This window comes from Embiotoca jacksoni, unplaced genomic scaffold, assembly GCF_022577435.1.
Source record: "Embiotoca jacksoni isolate LCO1_2020_lvr unplaced genomic scaffold, fEmbJac1.0.p SCAF_5, whole genome shotgun sequence".
Lineage (NCBI taxonomy): Eukaryota > Metazoa > Chordata > Actinopteri > Embiotocidae > Embiotoca > Embiotoca jacksoni.
This window is the reverse complement of record NW_027185403.1, coordinates 3,258,092-3,279,603: the sequence shown is the minus strand read 5'-3', so window position 1 is coordinate 3,279,603 and position 21,512 is coordinate 3,258,092. Positions and strand designations below refer to the sequence as shown.

General features: G+C 38.0%; 2 protein-coding genes across 2 annotated transcripts; one reads left to right on the top strand and one right to left on the bottom strand.

Annotated features, from left to right (window-relative positions):
* Positions 1-156: 156 nt before the first annotated feature.
* On the bottom strand, positions 157-13,608 carry LOC138211586 (immunoglobulin superfamily member 3-like). Its single transcript, XM_069171545.1, has 9 exons — positions 13,521-13,608; positions 11,624-11,941; positions 11,185-11,532; positions 10,959-11,075; positions 1,664-1,981; positions 1,222-1,569; positions 996-1,112; positions 605-672; positions 157-500 (listed from the first exon to the last, which is right to left on the bottom strand). The coding sequence occupies exons 1-9, from the start codon at positions 13,606-13,608 to the stop codon at positions 381-383; spliced, it is 1,842 nt and encodes a 613-aa protein (XP_069027646.1). The 3' UTR covers positions 157-380.
* Positions 13,609-15,470: 1,862 nt separating this feature from the next.
* Positions 15,471-20,772, top strand: LOC138211585 (uncharacterized). Its single transcript, XM_069171543.1, has 6 exons — positions 15,471-15,528; positions 17,065-17,454; positions 17,548-17,892; positions 19,039-19,152; positions 20,069-20,133; positions 20,520-20,772. The coding sequence occupies exons 1-6, from the start codon at positions 15,471-15,473 to the stop codon at positions 20,643-20,645; spliced, it is 1,098 nt and encodes a 365-aa protein (XP_069027644.1). The 3' UTR covers positions 20,646-20,772.
* Positions 20,773-21,512: the final 740 nt, after the last annotated feature.

Below are 21,512 nucleotides of genomic sequence, written 5' to 3'. Positions count from 1 at the left end.
TTAAATTGCCGTTGAAAGTTGACCAGATTTCTCCTTTAGCCCGCTTGTCTGTCTTTCTCCTCTCGTTTGCGTTCATAAACTGATTTCAAACAAAAAACTCAGAAAGACATTTCATGTAATAAACTTTAATTTGCAACAAACGAGACAAGACAGTGAGTCAATACAGTTAAAAACAAGGGATGGAAAATGCAACAAAACTATCTTTACGCTTTGAGAGCCCAAATATTGTCGGCGATGAAGCAACTGAACTCTGTTAACACGGAATATTTCTGAATATTTAGCTAAGATAGAAAAATAAAAAGTCTAAAGAGTCAGTACAGGAACTGTATCATGTGAGGTTTAATTCATAATTCAGGAGATGCTCCACATGGTCACCGGTGTCAGTGTTTAACTTGAGAGTAGACACAGTCCTCGGCAAACTCTCTCTTCTTTCTCCCTCTTGTTGCTTTTCTTTCAGAGAAATTTAGTGGCGCATAGTTCAGATTGTGTTCAGCTTCAGTCTGTGGTGAATAAAACAATTAACAAATTAGTTGGAAAGACTGATATGCTGATTTGGAGACATATATTTACAGAATAATAATTTTCATTTGTCATTTTAACTTACAGTATCGTCTATTGGTTGTTGTGAGTAGACTTTTTGTGTTTCTGAAAGAACACTTTCCGTTTCTAAAGCTAAAAACAAATTATAACAACAAAAATATAATCAATAAATGCACTTTTCCCTCACAGTATAAAGTCATAGAATACAAATCATTAGGAGCTAGGAATGATATAAATTAGCAAGGAAGACTATGTTTAAAAAACTACTGCTACTTTCCATCAATTTCTTAAATATGCACAATGACTGAGAGCACTGATGATTTTACAATAGTACTTGAAAATGTTTGTCTGATCTTACGTTTAAAATGCATGTATAACATATAATTATTATACATTTAATAATATAAATGTCACAGGAGAATTTTAGTCTTTCCAACACTTTTAGCTTCACTCACCTCTCCACTGTTCACATACTCTTAGCTTGCAGATGAGAACAACATTTCCAATGACAGAAATGGCCAAACAGACGATTAATATCACCCTCTCAATTAATACTGAATGTGTTGTTTGAGCTAGAAAACAAACAAAACAACAAATTCAGTGCTTCTTAACAGCCATATTGTTCACAATGGTATCAACATAATTAGAGGATGTCTTATATTACTGAACTCAAAATCTTACCAGCGTGCAGCTTAGATATGTTTCCAAATAATATCCTTCCACATGTGGCCACAGCACAGTAGTAAGTCCCAGCATCAGAGGAGCTGATGTTCTTAGAGAAGCGATAAACGCAGCTCTTCTGAGCGTCAGATTCCTCGTCACATTCATTATTTCTATTTCCGTCAGTGTAGATGGTGTCTGGATGAGACTCATCTGATCCGACTCTGAACCAGAACACACTGTGATGTCCTGGACACTTCATGTGCTCAGGGTCAGAGAGGATTGAACACTGGAGAGTTGCTGAGACTTGGCCTGGACCTGATGCTGTCGGCCACTGAGTGACGGTGTAGTTTGATGTCTGACTGTTTCCTGTGTAATAAAAATTGCAGTAACACAGTTGGCGTTTTTTTCGAATGTGCATAGAAACACAAGTCTGTAAAAAAAAAAAAAATCACATTATTACCTTTTATTAACAAATATGTCCCAATCCAGTCAGTGTTAATCCAATCTGTGCTTGTACAGTGATACATCCCCTCATCCTCCTGGACTGTCCTCAGAATGGTCAGGTTGCTAAAACCGTCATAAAGATGTGCTTGGATTCTTGATTGAGGAAACTCTGGTTCAAACGCACTTGTAGATGTCAAGAGTGTCACAATTAATTTAAGATTATCCCCGGCGCTCTGCTTGTACCATTTGAATCGTACGGATGTGGATTTGAGTAAAGAACATGTCAAGGTCACTGGTTCTCCGATCTGAACTGTCGTTATTGGAACCAGCGTATCTGAATGAAAAGAAAACAGAAAGACATTAAATAAAGGAGTGTGAAAAATCTCTAAAGCACAGAATTTTTGGCCGGAAAAAAAGAAGCACTTACATGCTCGATGAAAAAAAAGCAACGCAATCCATAACACGAGCATCATGACATTGATGTCTTCATGGGGATGTAGTTGGTTTCTCAGTGAGTAAAGGAGGTGAGACAGTTGTGATAAGTCAGACTTTAAAAAGCATCTGATTGGTTGTGACAGAATAAGCACACTTCCTGCCACATATTGTGTGATCCTGGGCTTTGAAAAGCATATCACCTCTGTTTCCTTTTGTTGCAATGATTCAAATTTTTCTCTTTTTACTGTTTTCAGCCAGATTTTTCTATCTCTGCGTGGTTGGTTGTCTTTGTCCTTGGAGCTACAAGCAAACAACGCAGCAGCAAGCAAAGCAGTATTTTAAAGGAGAGATTAAAACGTTAGTGCAAGAAATGACACGTAAAACATATATTTGAAAACAAGCTCTATATACTTACGCCCCACTCTGAGCATCAGCCTTAAATTAAATATGATCATCATTTTCCGATTAATCCACTCGTGTCTGCATCTACATTAGAACATATCATAGGTTGATTTGCCTTAATATGTACTCGCAATAAGTGGGAGGGAACAATTTTAGAACGATCTGATTGGCCACTCGATACGTTGGTGCTTCGCTGTACTACCACAGTGGACATAATACCAACTATCTTTCCAACCTAAACACATGAAACAACAGCAGCAGTAAGCTTTTGTTTCATGTGTCTATAACTCTCAGCGAGATCAACTACATGTGAACCCAAACACTCTTGGTCACAACATTGCCAAGAAGATTTAGACTTTTCAGGTTAAGCTGTTTGGGACGAACACACGTATCCTCCACCTGAAACAGCATTTTATATTGTGGGGATCATATATTCAGAGAATATCCATCTACAAAAATATTTCTAGCAGCATCGTTCAACATATCCTGATTTTGAAACTCTTTTCATCAGAATATCTTTCTTTGAAGCTTGAATTGAGTCAAGCTCCAGACTGGATCCTACATTTATGATAATGCAACTCAAAAGTATTCATTCATTCTTTCGAGCTTCCTTGAGTAGTACATAACTGCATCTTTTAAGACTGAACTGAGTATACTGTAAATATTGAAACCTGAAGTGAAAGTTCATGAAGCTTTGTGTCTATAGTGCTGATCTTAAAGTCCAGGGGTGGGTTTAGATTGGGATTGATTTCCTCTGTATAACCCACACCAATACATTTTGATTAAAAATAGTTTGTCTGTATTTCTGAATGGGACACAAACTACAAAAGAGAAGCAGCTATTTGCTCTTTCTTGACATCAATGTCACCATTCAGTGAAAGTGAAATGATTCAACAAATAGAGAATAACATTCACATTGAATGTTTTTCCACACCGGTTAAGATGTCCTTTTAAAAGGGCCCTGGCATTACCACACTTCAAATTTAAATGCACAACATGTAACATATTCACATATATACACTTAATAGTAAATCCTACAACACTGTTTGTAGCACTTAGTTAAAAAGGAATTTAGTTGCTCTGTTTTATTTCTGTGAACTTAATAAATATGAATCCAACCTTTTGCCACAATGATACACAAAGAACAAGGAGCCATCTCCAATATTTAAGCCAGCCAATTAGGAAGCTGCACGTCTTCAATGATGACCCGCCCACTCTGCCTGTCAGTCACTTCATCAGGAAGTGAGAAGCATGCAGAGTTGTGAGGTGGCTGCGGTCACACCCTCCTTCCTTGACTCTCCCTTCAGAGCATCACTCTCACATTATCACATAAACATATTCACCTGGAAGAGATCACACGTTTCTGACTCAACTGGTCCATGTAATGATGTGAGGGAGAAAACTCTTGTAAACCTGAACAAAGACCTGACAGTGAGGCAGCATGAGAGAATATACAAACAGTGTTGTTTTTTTCGACATGAAAAGAATGATTTTGGTTGCAGTAAAATAATCTAAACCAAAAATGACTGATTTGGACAAATCCTGAGTGAATCAGCTTCACTACAGTAGTGACAGGAAAACCTGACAATATTATGGAGTCAAGTAATACATAAGAGACTCTGGTATAAAAAACATGTAGGTCTGGTGTAGATTTCTGGAGCAACTACAGTATTTGTAAGGTGTAAAGAGAAAGCAGCTGAAAGAGTTAAAACCTGCAGCCACATTTATCAGACTGGAACATTTTGGTTTGTGGCCTTCAACGGGCTCAACATACTATTGACTACAAGCCTCAACATGTTGGCCTGACAATGAAGTAGTTCGTAAAACACAACACCTTCTTAGCAGATAAGCGCAGCGTCACCGGTTTGATCCCAGCCGGGGTCGATTGTTAAATGTGTTTCCTGTCCACAGCTTCACTGCTCACAACATACAGAAGGTGGACCAGGGAAAATAATGACTGTTGCATATTATTCAAAACAAAATGCACAATAAGTAGTTTCTTTTTCACTTTGTCCTTTTTACTCTGTCTTTTCTTTGTTTGCACAGCACTGGTTGCACCCGAGACACAAAATGACTTTTATAAACACTGTTGATGCGTGGAAACTCAAGCTTTAAGGTGGTTGGGCTTTCAAACAAGGGTGTAATGACATGAGGGGCTTTTCTTCCTGTCTAACTGTCTCTTTTAATCTTACAAAGCTGGACCACTGCTTATCAATTAGTACTGATCTTTTAAGCAAAGCCAGGACTTTGACTGTAAAGTTACAACAAATAGGATTGACAGCACTGCTTGTTTAGTCCATTGTTTGGTGCAGTGATGCAGTGGAATCAATAAATCAATAAAGTCATGTTAAAAATAAAAAAAATTAGACTAAAACTTATATATTTCAAGACTGCAGATGCAAATAATTGTAGACTGTATCTTTGAAACACACACAGAAAATATACATCAGATACTATTTGTACTTTAAATAACAAGCAACTCAAACTAAACCTAAAATTAGTCTGCTGAAGCCTCGTAGCTCCTCTCTCACTTCATATCCGGTTGAAGCTGACAGTCAGGTCTGATCTGAGTAAGCAGCTTCAGTGGTTGGTCAAAGGGTGGAGGAACGGCCCACCACAGCTTTTGTCTGCCACAGTAGCTTTCCTTGTTGCTGTCATGACAGAAATGCAGAAGTCCTTTACGAAGTGCAGTGAGACCAGAAAGACTGATGGTCTTTATTGATCTGAATACACAAGTTAAAACATAGAAATTAATTTTGTTTAAAAGCGATGCATGAAAAATCTTTCAGGCTCTTAACTTAAATTCCATTATCGCAGGGGACTCACAGTCGTTTTAAACAATCTCTTTGAGTTCTCCACATCTCTTGACTTTCTGTGTGGTTTTGGTGATATTTCCTCTCACTTCTACCCTGCAACAGGACCCCAAAACCTGCAGGTGAACACAGACGTGGTAGCTTGTTTTTTTACGGACGTCCTGTTTCCTTCCTCTATCAATTTGACCATCACAATTCGCCCCAAAATTATAGAATATTTGAAATGTTATATATCGGATTCTCTGTAGGATATTACACAAACAAAACCTACAACTTAAGGTTTAAACAAAAAAGAAAAAACAGCTTGCCCTCAAGTTTGTTTACATGTTATTACTTATCTGTACAAAAGTTAGACACTAATATGTCCAATAAATCAGTATGATTTTGTTTAGAGCAGCAAAAATATGTGAAGCTGGCATCAGGACAACTTTTGTTGGTTCGTACGAGGGTGGATCACAAAGTTCAGAGTGTTCCTGTTGCACGTGAACAAAGCGCAGCACAGTAATGTGCATGGAGCAGAGGGAGGCTATAACTTCCAGGAGTAAGTATTCCAATTGTCTGCGTTCTGGTTCACATCAGGCTATCGGTTCGTAACAGTCATTGTTAAAATTGAACAAAAAAAACTTATCCTGAAGTGTAAATATATTGAATGTTATATACTTTGCTTGAAGGAATAATCACATTATTAAATTATTTTTAAATTCCTGTGATGTTAACAAGATTACAAACCTGATCAACAACCGTTTTGCGCAATTTAAATGTTGAACTGATTTCTGTGATGTTAGTAAGTGTTTAGAAAGACAAACAGATCACACCAGCAGCAACAGTTTGGCACTAGAAAGTGTGTTTTATTTGTAATTTTTATGTGAAAAAGATACATTTTGTGTAAATACATTTATACAAAAGAACACAAATTTGAATTAAGATGATACACATTATAGTATGTACAGTACTGCAACATAAAGGAAGCCCTTTAGTTAGTTTATCAACTTGATTATTGAAAGCAAATGAACACCAAGCATGTGTTAACAGTCTAATCCAACCCCAAAGCCTTGACAGCAGTGTAGATCTTCTCTCTCTCTGCTTTCCCATTCTTTACTGTATTTGTTTCAGCTTTCATCATGGTAAAGATGACAGCAGAATAAATCCATGTGTCCTCATCTGTCTGACAAAATATATGAAAAAAAAAACATGAGCAATATCAAAACCTTTATTGACTTGATGAGATAAAAAACAATAAAAGTGCTTTACCTGTTGATGTTTCTGTCCAACCCATTTTTTCTGCAAGCCAACAGCAGCTGGATAACAAAAAAAATTACAGTACAGAACAATAAATGAAGGTTCAATCATTTAAATTTCATTGTCTAGAGAAAATATGACTTACTTCTTTTACCTCTGCAAGTATCACTCCTGTTTTTCTTGATGGCGTGAATGAAGACAGCAATAACAATCAGACTTATAGCCAAGACAGCACACAGCAGAAAAATAAATGAACTGTCCTCCTGTGAACACGTGCATCCTACAACAGAATGAGAAGGAAGAAACAATGAAAGTCAAAGACAGTGGTTAGATGATTGGAAAAGTAAAATTACTACTAGTAAATTTTGCATGAAAAATCAGACACTTGAAAATTGTAATATTTTCATAAACAACAAATTGAGTGCTTCTTAACAGCATTACCATTATTTCCCACATTGTGAGTATCAACATTATTAGAGTAAGTCTTATATTACTGAATTCAAAATCTTACCAGCGTGCAGCTTAGATATGTTTCCAAATAATATCCTTCCGCATGTGGTCACAGCACAGTAGTAAGTCCCAGCATCAGAGGAGCTGATGTTCTTAGAGAAGCGATAAACACAGCTCTTCTGAGCATCAGATTCCTCGTCACATTCATTATTTCTATTTCCGTCAGTGAAGATGGTGTCTGGATGAGACTCATTTGATCCGACTCTGAACCAAAACACACTGTGATGTCCTGGACACTTCATGTGCTCAGGGTCAGAGAGGATTGAACACTGGAGAGTTGCTGAGTCTCGGCCTGGACCTGATGCTGTCGGCCACTGAGTGACGGTGTAGTTTGATGTCTGACTGTTTCCTGTGTAATAAAAATTGCAGTAACACAGTTGGCGTTCTTTTCAAATGTGCATAGAAACACAAGTCTGTATAAAAAAAAAAAATTAAAAAAAAAAAAAAAATCACATTATTACCTTTTACTAACAAATATGTGCCATTCCATTCAGTGTTAAAGAAGTCTGCGTTTGTACAGTGATACATCCCCTCATCCTCCTGGACTGTCCTCAGAATGGTCAGGTTGCTAAAACGGTCATAAAGATGTGCTTTGAATCTTGATTGAGGAAACTCTGGTTCAAATGCACTGGTATATGTGAAGAGATTCACAATTAATTTAAGATTATCCCCGGCGCTCTGCTTGTACCATTGGAATCGTACGGAGCTGAATTTGAGTAAAGCACATGTCAAGTTCACTGCTTCTCCGATCTGAACTGTCGTTACTGGAACCAACGTATCTGAATTAAAAGAAAACAGAACAACATTAAATAAAGGAGTGTGAAAAATCTCTAAAGCACAGAATTTTTGGCTGGAAAAAAAGCAGCACTTACATGCTCGATGAAAAAAAAGCAATGCAATCCATAACACGATCATCATGACATTGATGTCTGCATGGGGATGTAGTTGGTATCTCAGTGAGGAAAGGAGGTGAGACGGTAGTGATAAGTCAAGACTTTAAAAAGCATCTGATTGGTTGTGACAGAATAAGCACACTTCCTGCCACAGTTTGTGTGATCCTGGGCTTTGAGAGGCATATCACCTCTGTTTCCACTAATGCTCCGCCCACAAAAGATAGAAGAAGAAGAAGAAGAAGAAGAAGAAGAAGAAGAAGACGAAGGGGCATTAAAAGGAATCTTACTTGTTCAAAAGCGCATCCTTTTTCTTTTTACTACAAACGTTGCGCTACGGATCGTGACGGATATAACAAAGTGCATCAAAGTTCAAGATGCATTTTTATGATGGAGTAGTATGTCCCAATTGTTTAAAAACTACGTGCAACAGCATATACTTTTTAAGGGAAGCTGTAGTCCATACTAAAAGTAAAAACAAATCGTACGCGATCCGGAACACAGGGTTTGTTTTGTTGAGGAGATGAGAGGAGGAGAGCCGTGCTGACTGTAAACGAGGAGTTATTTTTGTTAATAAAGCCAGATTTGTCTGAAAAGACTAACTTCATGCTGTCAATGCTTTCAGCACAGCTTCTGCTGAAGACATTTGTTGAGGAATAATTGCAGGAATTAAAAAAAATTGCTGGCTCCCGCAAATATTGCAGAGTTTGCTTGAATTTGTGTTAATTATTGCGATCGCAAGATCGGGATTTCCTGGAGAGACTGAAACCATCCCTTTGTTATTATCCCTAGAAATTAGAACAAAACACAAACAAAAGTACTGGTGCTGTTGTTGAATGGAGAGGAGAGGAGACGTTGCCAGCTGTGCAGTAGTTAGTTGTTGAAATATTTTATGATGGACCAGAATGACGAATTACTCGAGCAACAGGACAATAATGTCAAAGATAAAATGAAGCATGGCTCAGAATACTGTAATGAAGGCAGAGTCTCGATTTGGCCACATAGAAGCGGACTTTGTCTAATTGGGTATTTATTTATAATGAACCTTTCCCACAATTAAATAAGTTTCAAAAGAAGTCCACACACTAACTTTCACATGGTATTTATACTTATACATATTTAGTGTAAGTCCAGGGCCTTTAAACTGCGGAAAATGTAATTAGCATTTTAGGCTATGATAAAATACAAATATTTGTAGAACAAATACAAAAAGGGGTGTTTTGTATCACATTCAGTTGCACATGCTTGCAGCAGTCAATCTCTTTTTTCCTTCTCTCTCCATCGTTTGTCACCTCTCAGAGAATTGCTCGAGAGATTGTGGCATACGTGGCAATGACATCAGTGAATATTTATTAATGTGTTCGATGGGAACAATCAGTGCACACCAGAACTGTGTTGTTACTGAACCAAATCTGTTAGGTGGATAACGTGAATCTTAGTGGGAGGGCTTCAGGAAGTAGAAATTAGCAGAGGCTGTGGCTATAACCTGTGGGTTAGTGTTTTGGTGACAATGATTACATGTAATGCTTTTCTTTCCGTTATTCCAAGTTACTGGACGTAAACGTTGGCAGTAATCAGGAGGTGATACAAACTCTAAGTTTGAGGTATTCTTGAGAGGAAGGCAAACAACAGCTTGTCTGCTACACGCAAAATACAGCAATTTATTAAGATTTGGGTCATAGGTTGGATCATAGATCATAGATGAGCAGTGTGGATAACAGGTTGTTACCAGCAGAACTTTGTAAAAACTCCACAAACACAATAACAATCAACCAACATGTGGCTTTGTCAGCATCTCTAATGAGCAAACATTTTGTGTAATGAAACGTCACAAAGGAAATTTCTTGAGAGGCTTCAGCACACTGACAGGATGCAGTCGAATGAAAATGTGTTTATATTATCAGAGTCTGTATAAAGCCATTCTTAAGTTTTTTTATTATTTTGACAGAATAAATGGTTTTCAGTCTAAAAACACGGGTCGAATATCTGCACACTACATGGTATTATAAAATCTTTAAATCCAACTTGATGAAATTGCCGTCAAAAGTTGACCAGATTTCTCCTTTAGCCCGCTCGTCTGTCTTTCTCCTCCTGTTTGCATTCTTAAAACGGTTGCAAACATAAAACTCAGAAAGACATTTCATATAATAAACTTTAATTGAAAAAAAACAAGACAAGACAGTGAGTCAATACAGTTAAAAACCAGGGATGGAAAATGCATCAAAACTATCTTTACGCTTTGAGAGCCCAAATATTGTCGGCGATGAAGCAACTGAACTCTGTTAACACGGGATATTTCTGAATATTTAGCTAAGATAGAAAAATAAAAAGTCTGAACAATCAGTACAGGAACTGTATCATGTGAGGTTTAATTCATAATTCAGGAGATGCTCCACATGGTCACCAGTGTCAGTGTTTAACTTGAGAGTAGACACAGTCCTCGGCAAACTCTCTCTTCTTTCTCCCTCTTGTTGCTTTTCTTTCAGAGAAATTTAGTGGCGCATAGTTCAGATTGTGTTCAGCTTCAGTCTGTGATGAATAAAACAATTAACAAATTAGTTGTAAAGACTGACATGCTGATTTGGAGACATATATTTACAGAATAATAATTTTCATTTGTCATTTTAACTTACAGTATCGTTCATTGGTTGTCGCGAGGTGTCTTTTTGTGCTTCTGAAAGAGCACTTTGGGTTCCTAAAGGTAAAAAAATATTATAATTATAAAAACATCATCAATAAATGCACTTTTCCCAAACAGTATAAAGTCAGAGAATACAAATCATTAGGAGCAATGAATGATATAAATTAGCAAGGAAGACTATGTTTAAAAAGCTACTGCTACTTTACATCAATTTATCAAATATGCACAATGACTGAGCCCTGATGATTTTACAATAGTACTTGAAAAGGTTTTTCTGATCTTATGTTTAAAATGCATGTATAAAACACAATTATTATACATTTAATAATATAAATGTCACAGGAAAATGCTCGTCTTTCCAACACTTTTAGCTTCACTCACCTCTCCACGGTTCACATACTCTTAGCTTGCAGATGAGAACAACATTTCCAATGACAGAAATGGCCAAACAGACGATTAATATCACCCTCTCAATTAATACTGAATGTGTTGTTTGAGCTAGAAAACAAACAAAACAACAAATTCAGTGCTTCTTAACAGCCATATTGTTCACAATGGTATCAACATAATTAGAGGATGTCTTATATTACTGAACTCAAAATCTTACCAGCGTGCAGCTTAGATATGTTTCCAAATAATATCCTTCCACATGTGGCCACAGCACAGTAGTAAGTCCCAGCATCAGAGGAGCTGATGTTCTTAGAGAAGCGATAAACGCAGCTCTTCTGAGCGTCAGATTTCTCGTCACATTCATTATTTCTATTTCCGTCAGTGTAGATGGTGTCTGGATGAGACTCATCTGATCCGACTCTGAACCAGAACACACTGTGATGTCCTGGACACTTCATGTGCTCAGGGTCAGAGAGGATTGAACACTGGAGAGTTGCTGAGTCTCGGCCTGGACCTGATGCTGTCGGCCACTGAGTGACGGTGTAGTTTGATGTCTGACTGTTTCCTGTGTAATAAAAATGGCAGTAACACAGTTGGCGTTTTTTTCAAGTGTGCATAGAAACACAAGTGTGTAAAAAACAAAATGACATTATTACCTTTTACTAGCAAATATGTCCCATTCCATTGACTGTTAAATAACTCTGCGTTTGTACAGTGATACATCCCCTCATCCTCCTGGACTGTCCTCAGAATGGTCAGGTTGCTAAAACTGCCATAACGATGTGCTTGGATTCTTGATTGAGGAAACTCTGGTTCAAACGCACTTGCAGATGTGAAGAGTGTCACAATTAATTTAAGGTGATCCCCAGCGCTCTGCTTGTACCATTGGAATCGTACGTTACTGTGTTTGGGAAAAGAACATGTCAAGGTCACTGGTTCTCTGATCTGAACTGTCGTTACTGGAACCAGCGTATCTGAATTAAAAGAAAACAGAAAAACATTAAATAAAGGAGTGTGAAAAATCTCTAATGCACAGAATTTTTGGCCAGAAAAAAAGCAGCACTTACATGCTCGGTGAAAAAAAAGCAATGCAATCCATAACACGACCATCATGACATTGATGTCTTCATGGGAATGTAGTTGGTATGTCAGTGAGTAAAGGATGTGAGACAGTTGTGATAAGTCAGACTTTAAAAAGCTTCTGATTGGTTGTGACAGAATACGCACACTTCCTGCCACAACAAGCTCTTGAAAACAAGCTCTATATACTTACGCCCTACTCTGAGCATCAGCAGTAAATGAAATATGATCATCATTTTCCGATTAATCCACTCGTGTCTTCATCTACGTTAGAACATATCATACATTGATTTATGTACTCGCAAAAAGTGGGAGGGAACAATTTTAAAACGATCTGATTGGCCACTCGATACGTTGGTGCTTCGCTGTACTACCACAGTGGAAATAATACCAACTATCTTTCCAACCTAAACACATGAAACAACAGCAGCAGTAAGCTTTTGTTTCATGTGTCTATAACTCTCACAGAGAGATCAACTACGTGCGAACCCAAACACTCTTGGTCACAACATTGCCAAGAAGATTTAGACTTTTCAGATCAAGCTGTTTGGGACGAACACACGTATACTCCACCTGAAACAGCATTTTACATTGTGGAGATTAGAGATTAAGAGAATTTCCATTTACAAAAATATTTCTAGCAGCATAGTTCAACATATCCTGATTTTGAATCGCTTTTCATCAGAATATCTTTCTTTGGAGCTTGAATTGAGTAAAGCTCCAGACTGGATCCTACATTTACGATGATGCAACTCAAAAGTATTCATTAGAGCTTCCTTGAGTAGTACATAACTGCATCTTTTAAGACTGAACTGAATATACTGTAAATATTGAAACCTGAAGTGAAGGTTCATGAAGCTTTGTGTCTATAGCGCTGTTCTTAAAGTCCAGGGATGGGTTTAGATTGGGCTTGATTTCCTCTGTATAACCCATGCCAATACATCTTGATTAAAAATAGTTTGTCTGTATTTCCGAATGGGACACAAACTACAAAAGAGTAGCAGCTATTTGCTCTTTCTTGACATCAATGTCACCATTCAGTGAAAGTGAAATGATTCAACAAATAGAGAATAACATTCACATTGAATGTTTTTCCACACCGGTTAAGATGTCCTTTTAAAAGGGCCCTGGCATTACCAGACTTCAAATTTAAATGAACCACGTGTAACATATTCACATACAGTGGGTACGGAAAGTATTCAGACCCCTTTAAATTTTTCACTCTTTGTTTCATTGCAGCCATTTGCTAAAATCAAAAAAGTTAATTTTATTTCTCATTAATGTACACTCAGCACCCCATCTTGACAGAAAAAAACAGAAATGTAGAAATTTGTGCAAATTTATTAAAAAAGAAAAACTGAAATATCACAAGGTCATAAGTATTCAGACCCTTTGCTCAGTATTGAGTAGAAGCACCCTTTTGAGCTAGTACAGCCATGAGTCTTCTTGGGAATGATGCAACAAGCTTTTCACACCTGGATTTGCGGATCCTCTGCCCTTCTTCCTTGCAGATCCTCTCCAGTTCTGTCAGGTTGGATGGTGAACGTTGGTGGACAGCCATTTTCAGGTCTCTCCAGAGATGCTCAATTGGGTTTAGGTGAGGGCTCTAGCTGGGCCAGTCAAGAATGGTCACAGAGTTGTTCCGAAGCCACTCCTTTGTTATTTTAGCTGTGTGCTTAGGGTCATTGTCTTGTTGGAAGGTGAACCTTCGGCCCAGTCTGAGGTCCAGAGCACTCTGGAAGAGGTTTTCTTCCAGGATATCTCTGTACTTGGCCGCATTCATCTTTCCTTCAATTGCAACCAGTCGTCCTGTCCCTGCAGCTGAAAAACACTCCCATAGCATGATCCTGCCACCACCATGTTTCACTGTTGGGATTGTATTGGGCAGGTGATGAGGAGTGCCTGGTTTTCTCCACACATACCGCTTAGAATTAACGCCAAAAAGTTCAATCTTGGTCTCATCAGACCAGAGAATCTTATTTCTCATAGTCTGGGAGTCCTTCATGTGTTTTTTGGCAAACTCTATGCGGGCTTTCATATGTCTTGCACTGAGGAGAGGCTTCCGTCGGGCCACTCTGCCATAAAGCCCCGACTGGTGGAGGGCTGCAGTGATAGTTGACTTTGTGTAACTTTCTCCCATCTCCCTACTGCATCTCTGGAGCTCAGCCACAGTGATCTTTGGGTTCTTCTTTACCTCTCTCACCAAGGCTCTTCTCCCACGATTGCTCAGTTTGGCTGGACGGCCAGGTCTAGGAAGAGTTCTGGTCGTCCCAAACCTCTTCCATTTAAGGATTATGGAGGCCACTGTGCTCTTAGGAACCTTGAGTGCTACAGACATTATGTTGTAACCTTGGCCAGATCTGTGCCTTGCCACAATTCTGTCTCTGAGCTCCTTGGACAGTTCCTTCGACCTCATGATTCTCATTTGCTCTGACATGCACTGTGAGCTGTAAGGTCTTATATAGACAGGTGTGTGCCTTTCATAATCAAGTCCAATCAGTTTAATTAAACACAGCTGGACTCCAATGAAGGAGTAGAACCATCTCAAAGAGGATCAGAAGAAATGGACAGCATGTGAGTTAAATATGAGTGTCACAGCAAAGGGTCTGAATACTTATGACCATGTGATATTTCAGTTTTTCTTTTTTAATAAATTTGCACAAATTTCTACATTTCTGTTTTTTTCTGTCAAGATGGGGTGCTTAGTGTACATTAATGAGAAATAAAATGAACTTTTTTGATTTCAGCAAATGGCTGCAATGAAACAAAGAGTAAAAAATGTAAAGGGGTCTGAATACTTTCCGTACCCACTGTAGACTGTGGCTCTGAAAAGTCTGATACGTCTATCAGAATTAATTAGATATCAGGCCTCAAAGAGAGCTATGTTTGAGGGTGTGTCTGGTTTAATTGAAATGCCTGGGGAGCAGACAAATTTCTGGTAAAGGTGGGCGGGGCATAGTACCCTCGAGGTCTTAGAATCGCTTGTATAGAAAAGTGGCTGGAGCTTCTGGGTATGAAAAATGAGACCGATGCAGAAGTGCCTTAAACTGCAATACCCCCGAGTGCAGCTGGAGGTTGGCTCCGGCTCCATAGACTCCCATTCAAATTCTAAATCAATAAATTTTTTCCATGAGTTATTTCGGTTTTGTGAGCTAAAGTCACTGCTGTTATTAGTGTTCTGGCTGTCCATCTGAAAACAATCCCATCATTAATGAGAAAATAAACTCCAAAAAGCCGTGGTTTTGGGTTGTGTCTGGTTGATTGACAGGCCTGTTGGTGCAGTGAGGTTACAGATATCGGTGGGCGGGATGTGTATCACCGGGTTTCAAATCAGACTGAGTCAGATTCACCACTCGCTCCACCCCCCCCCATCTCATCCAAATATGGTCACTGCTGGCTCAAAATCCGCTGCGAACTGGCAAGATGGCGCAGGCCAAAATCCGAAATCGAAGCTTCATAATGGCCACTCAAAAACCAATGGGTTACATCACTGTTGCTGCTTGATGCTGAGTCAAATTCACCGCTCGCTTCTCCCTAGCCCTTCCGAATACGGTCACTTCGGGCTCCAAAAAAACAAGATGGTGACATCCAAGGTGCCAGACTGGAGGCTTCAAAACAACAGTAAGGCCTCCACAAACTAGTGGTTGATGTCACCTTGGGTTACCACTTGGATTCGACTTACAATAAGTAATTTATTTGATCATTTGTAAAATCACACTACAATGGTTTTAGCAGTGGTGAAAGAAGAATTCAGATGATTGAATAAAGTGGCAATACAGCACTCTAAAAGTACTACTACTACTATTACTACTACAGGAATGACCCCTGTCAGTCCTGTGTACTTGTATTCATTAATGTAGTAGTTGATTGAGCAGGACCTAATTTTAAACAAATCTTTTGCTAATTTGATGCATTAAACTTACAAATGATGAAATGTTTTAAATGTAAATCTTAATATGAAAAGTAGCCAGACACTGTAGTATCATACAGTAAGGTTAAGGAGTACTAATATTTTTCACAGAAATGTATTGGAGAGGTTGAAAGTTACATCACTTGACCGATTACAGTTATCGAGTAAATGTTGTTACTTTCCATTAATGGCTTTCAGTCCTCCAACAACCCTGCACTAAAGACTACACTGGTGCAGCAAAGGATCAGAGGCTTTCAGAGGAAGAGGAGACAGTTACTCTAAATGTCTCAATGAATTTCCTGAAGGAACCTCCGAGCTTTTTACAAGAAACTTTGCGAGTTTCATTATCAGTTTGAGTGAATAAAAAAAAAAGGTTTGAAATGCCTTAAAACTGCAAAAAAAAAAATTACTTAATTGAATAATCCAGCTAGATTATCCACTGTATTATTGTCCAACACATTATGGACACTAAAAATATTAATTTTGATATATCTTTTATTTAATCTCTTCCGAATTGTTGCCTTTGCTTCAAGACCACTCTATAAATTTGCAGAAATAAGTAACTACTGTTTTGTCCTAATAACACTGGTCTGTGACTACAACTCCAGGCTATTTGTTTATTGATAGTTTTGTGTTGGACCTAAAACACTTTCTTGACCATGTGCTTAGTACAAACTGGATATCAAAAAAGACACTAAAAACATTCAGTTTTAAAATACAGTTTTTTGAAAATCAAATGATATTTATGTTTGCCTGTATAACAGGATTACTAAATATAATCATAGATAAAATAGATTTTTCAGTCATAATTATGTTGTTCGAATATTGCTTCAGAATCTTCACCTTTCAATGAAAAAAAAAACTGTACAGGAAGCACGTTTTCTATGTTTCAGCCAATCACCCGGATTTCCATTTTGCATACCTTGATCATTTTGTGACTACATTTTCCATTTTGAGTGGGAAGATCAGTTGTGCAAGAGTAGCGTGATGATCGGAAGACTTTCTGCTTTGATTCTTCTATGTACATTATGTGAGTACAGTTCTTGTGTACTGTAAGATAAGAACCAGTGTAAACCACTTTTTTTTTTTTTCTAGGTTAAGATTGAGTTGTTGTTTTTCCCTGTCTTATTATTGTTGGTCTCTTTTCTTTAGGTTTGACGCAAACTCAGAAGGTTCCTCAACAGGTCTCTTTGACTGTGGCTGAACTTGGTGATACTTTTACTGTAACATGTACAGTCATTGAGGATGGAACAAGCTTGTTCTACTGGTACAGGCTGTATTTTGGATACATGGTCCAAACAGTTGCCATGGGAATTTTTGCCAAATTAAACCTCGCAGAACAATTTGACAACCCAAGATTTGATGTCACAAAAGTGGGTAAAATGCATTCTCTTACCATAAGAAACATAAGCAAAGAAGATGAAGGAACATATTTCTGTCAAGCAGGATCGGCATACAAATTAGCTTTTATTAATGGCACACTCTTGGCTGTGAAAGGTAAAGAATATTCATTTTACTGTGTTTTCTATAACTGTGTGAATACCCAAAGAACTATAGTTAATTTCTTTTCATGTTATTTTTGTGAATCAGATCGTAAAAATGTGCAGAAATCTGTCTACGTGAAACAAAGTCCAGATGTGGAGTCGGTCCGGCTGGGCGAGCCAGTGACTCTGCAGTGTTCATTTCTCTCCAAGAACCAAGAAAACACAGATCAGTGTCCAGGTGCATGCAATGTGCACTGGTTCAAAGCCCGATCCCAATCCCTTCCAGGAATCATTTACACCGACAATATCAGCAGTTATGAACAAAAGGAAAGGAGATGCGTTTACCGTCTGTCCAAAACCATAAGAGACTCTTCTGATGCTGGGACCTACTACTGTGCTGTGGACACATGTGGAGAGATCCTGTTTGGTGAAGGAACTAAAGTGGAAATAAGTATGTATTTACAGTTTCATCAAAGTCAATATGCATCTATATTGATCACATTTATTCTACTGATTTTTGTGAATATGGGTAAGAGACAAGCTAATAGAAAAATAATAACATGTTTGTGTCGTTATTTTTATTTATTTATTTTTTTTTTTTATCTCATCAGGCCTTGAAAGTTGATCCAAATTAGATCTGGTTGAAGTCCTCACTGTTAGAAATACTGTATATAATGTATTTGTTAAGGGGCAGTGAGTAGACTTTCTATTTTTTTTAAAGGGTCACAATAAAAAGAAAAAAAAATAGACAATGAACTAGTTAATATAGTTTAAAGCAGGGCTACTGAAACTGTGACTGGACACGACCCGCTTAAAATTTTCTGTCGCCTGCAAGAAAATGCCTGTGTGGATCCTGTTTCACTGTTTCACCTTAAACAAATGTGGATATGGACCTAAGATAAGCACTTTATGTCTGCTTGGAGTTGTTTTGATAGTATCATAAACAGGCACATAATGTTTTACTATGTTCATTCTTGTGTTTTACTGTCTAAAACTGATACCATGAAAAGGATGGTTTATTGGTTTATTCCATGCACTAATATATCTATTAACGTTAAGAATTATTTGTAGACATTAATTCATAAAATATTAAGTGCGGCCCTTGGGCCCCAGTAATCTTCCTATACGGACCTCTTACTATTGAAATTGAATAGCCCTGGGTTGCAGATGGACTTGTTCTCTCTGAGGTTGAGTTTAGCTGCTTCCGCTAACCTAATTCTCTTTGTTCTTTTGTATGTGTTTTCCACCATTTCCTGTGGGGCTCAATTTGACAGAGCTTACATAATTTCTCCTGTGATCATGTCACTGGGGTGTTGTTAACATGAGACATTACAATGCAACACAATCCAAGATTAAAATGCCATAAACTCCAGCCTAAAAATCGAAATTAACCTGAAATCATCAAGTGGACAATACGTCACTGGTGTCTTTAAACGGTTGCTTTCGGCTTTTCCTGAAAAAAAAAAGTCTGAGTCCTAATTTGACTGATAAAAACTATCTGTATGAAACTCAGTAAGGATTGAGCTCAGTCAGTTTTGTTAATGTTGACAACTTCTAACAATTCACTAAAAGCAGAACACACGTCTTCTCATTTCAGGGCAAGAACTGTTCCTTGTCATTGTGCTCGGGACACTGCTCACCTGCTCTGTGCTCCTGAATACCGCTCTGATTCTCACCAGAAAGCAAAAGCCAGGTTGTAAATATGGTAAAGGTAGGTTTGTCAAAAGAACAAATAAATCACTGGCACTTTATTAGGAACACCTGCATGCTACTTATTCAGTAAGATTAGGATTATTCAGGCAGCCAATCACTTGGCATCTGTATATTGCATTGATCACACAGATATATGTAAGGAGCTTCAGTTAACGTTCACTTCAAATATCCAGAAAAAAAATGCATGATTGTTGGCCTGGCTCTGCTTAACTATTGCCCACAGATTGAGTCTTGGCTGTGATTTTAGTCTGGAAATCCTGTTCGCATTAATGTTTGGCACGCCATTCTGGATGATGGATAAAGAAACGGCCAGTCAGAGTGGCTTAGTGTGATGACCAAGTTGTTCCAACAACGGCAGAGGTTGGAAAAGTTTCAGCGCACCACATACGACTTATGGCAGTCAATGCTGATTGGTTAATGGCTCCTCCAATAGTTTTAAAATGAACCCTAGGTCTACGCCCAGTAGGATCCAACGACTTGAAACGATCCCCAATGGAGCTCTTCCAGATCCGGTCTATTTTCACAGTGAATTGTGGTCTGGGAACAACATGCCAGATTGTTGGCATCATATCTCCTGAGATTTTCACCACAACAATGTCTAGTTTACTCAGAGAGATACAGAAAACAAAACAACATCCAGTGAGCATCAGTTCTGTGGACAAAAGTAACTTGTCGAGGAGAGATTAAAGGTGAACAGCCAGACTGGTTGGGGGTAAGAAAAAGACAGGGTAACTCACCACTCTTTACCAGAAATCAGAAAACCTTGAGCAGGATAGACAACAACAGCAGAGTACCAGTCAAGAACAGAAACCAGCTGTTTGGAGAGCAAAGGGAGGCCTTATCATGATTAGTTCTTTAAATCCTGGACTGCAAAACAAGGTATATTACAGTTAATGTCTTGTTTTGATGAACAGGAGAAGTAACGGCTTCCAATCATGCTGAACGGGACAGATCAGCTGACAATCAACCAAGAAATGCGGTAAATATAATTTAAACATTCACAAATGGATGACTAGACTTGAATCCTAAGACGTGGTTCTTTGACATCAGATAAATATCATGGAGGACAAAGTGAACCCTTATTTTTAAGGTTGAAAAACACAGAATGGGAAACCTGGGATTGAGTACAGGAGAAATTTGCAGTTACTGGATGGCTTTGTTCTGTGTTTTTATGCTACTTCAACTAAACAGTTGACCAAAACAAAGTTCATTCTGGTTCAATAATGTGGTTAGAATGGAAATCATCAATCTTTGGATGCTTTATAGGTCTCTGGGTCCGATAGCTTTTAATGTGTAGTTTAAAAATGTTCTAAAAGTAATTGGTTATGATATTAAACTCTGATCGCTAATATTATTAATTTGCAGGATGGTGAAGCAGAAGAAAGAAACTATGCGGCGCTGGATTTTCCCTCAAGAAAAGCTATAAGACATAAGAACAAGAGGGACCTACCAGAGGAGTGTATATACTCTGACACAAGAGAACACCAGTAAAGGGATGTCCCCCTGAATAATGGACATTTAAAATATCTTCACACAAATCCAGCATGTTATTCCTGTTGAGGTGAATGAAACAGGATGAGACATGCAATAAAAAAATGCATGGTGAGGACGGATTCGATTTTTGCTGCGATGTTATTGTTAATGGCCTGATGAAAAAGATTTGAATAGGTAGCATTTGATTTTTCTAATATTGGTTGTGTAAACTGAAGGTAGATCTTCATCATGATGTTACTATTATTTGTATGTTTTTTTTATTATTGTTATGATTATTATTTCTTATCAGACGGATCTCGTGTAACCTCTCAATATTTGAAATAAATATGAATAATGCAAAACAATATCATACTGTTACTGAAGAGGAAATCCATGATCTTTTTCCTTTATTTTGTATTGAATACATCAGTGAATATTTATTCATGTATTCGATGGGAACAATCAGTGCACACTAGAACTGTGTTGTAACTGAACCAAATCTGTTAGGTGGATAACGTGAATCTTAGTGGGAGGGGTTCAGGAAGTAGAAATTGGCGGAGGCAGTGGCTATAACCTGTGGGTTAATGTTTTGGTGACAAGGATTACATGTAATGCTTTTCTTTCCGTTATTCCAAGTTACTGAACGTAAACGTTGGCAGTAATCAGGAGGTGATACAAACTCTAAGTTTGAGGAATTCTTGCAAAATATGGCAATTTATTAAGATTTGGGTCAGAGGTTGGATCATAGATCATAGATGAGCAGTGTGGATAACAGGTTGTTACCAGCAGAACTTTGTAAAAACTCCACAAACACAATAACAATCAACCAACATGTGGCTTTGTCAGCATCTCTAATGAGCAAACATTTTGTGTAATGAAACGTCA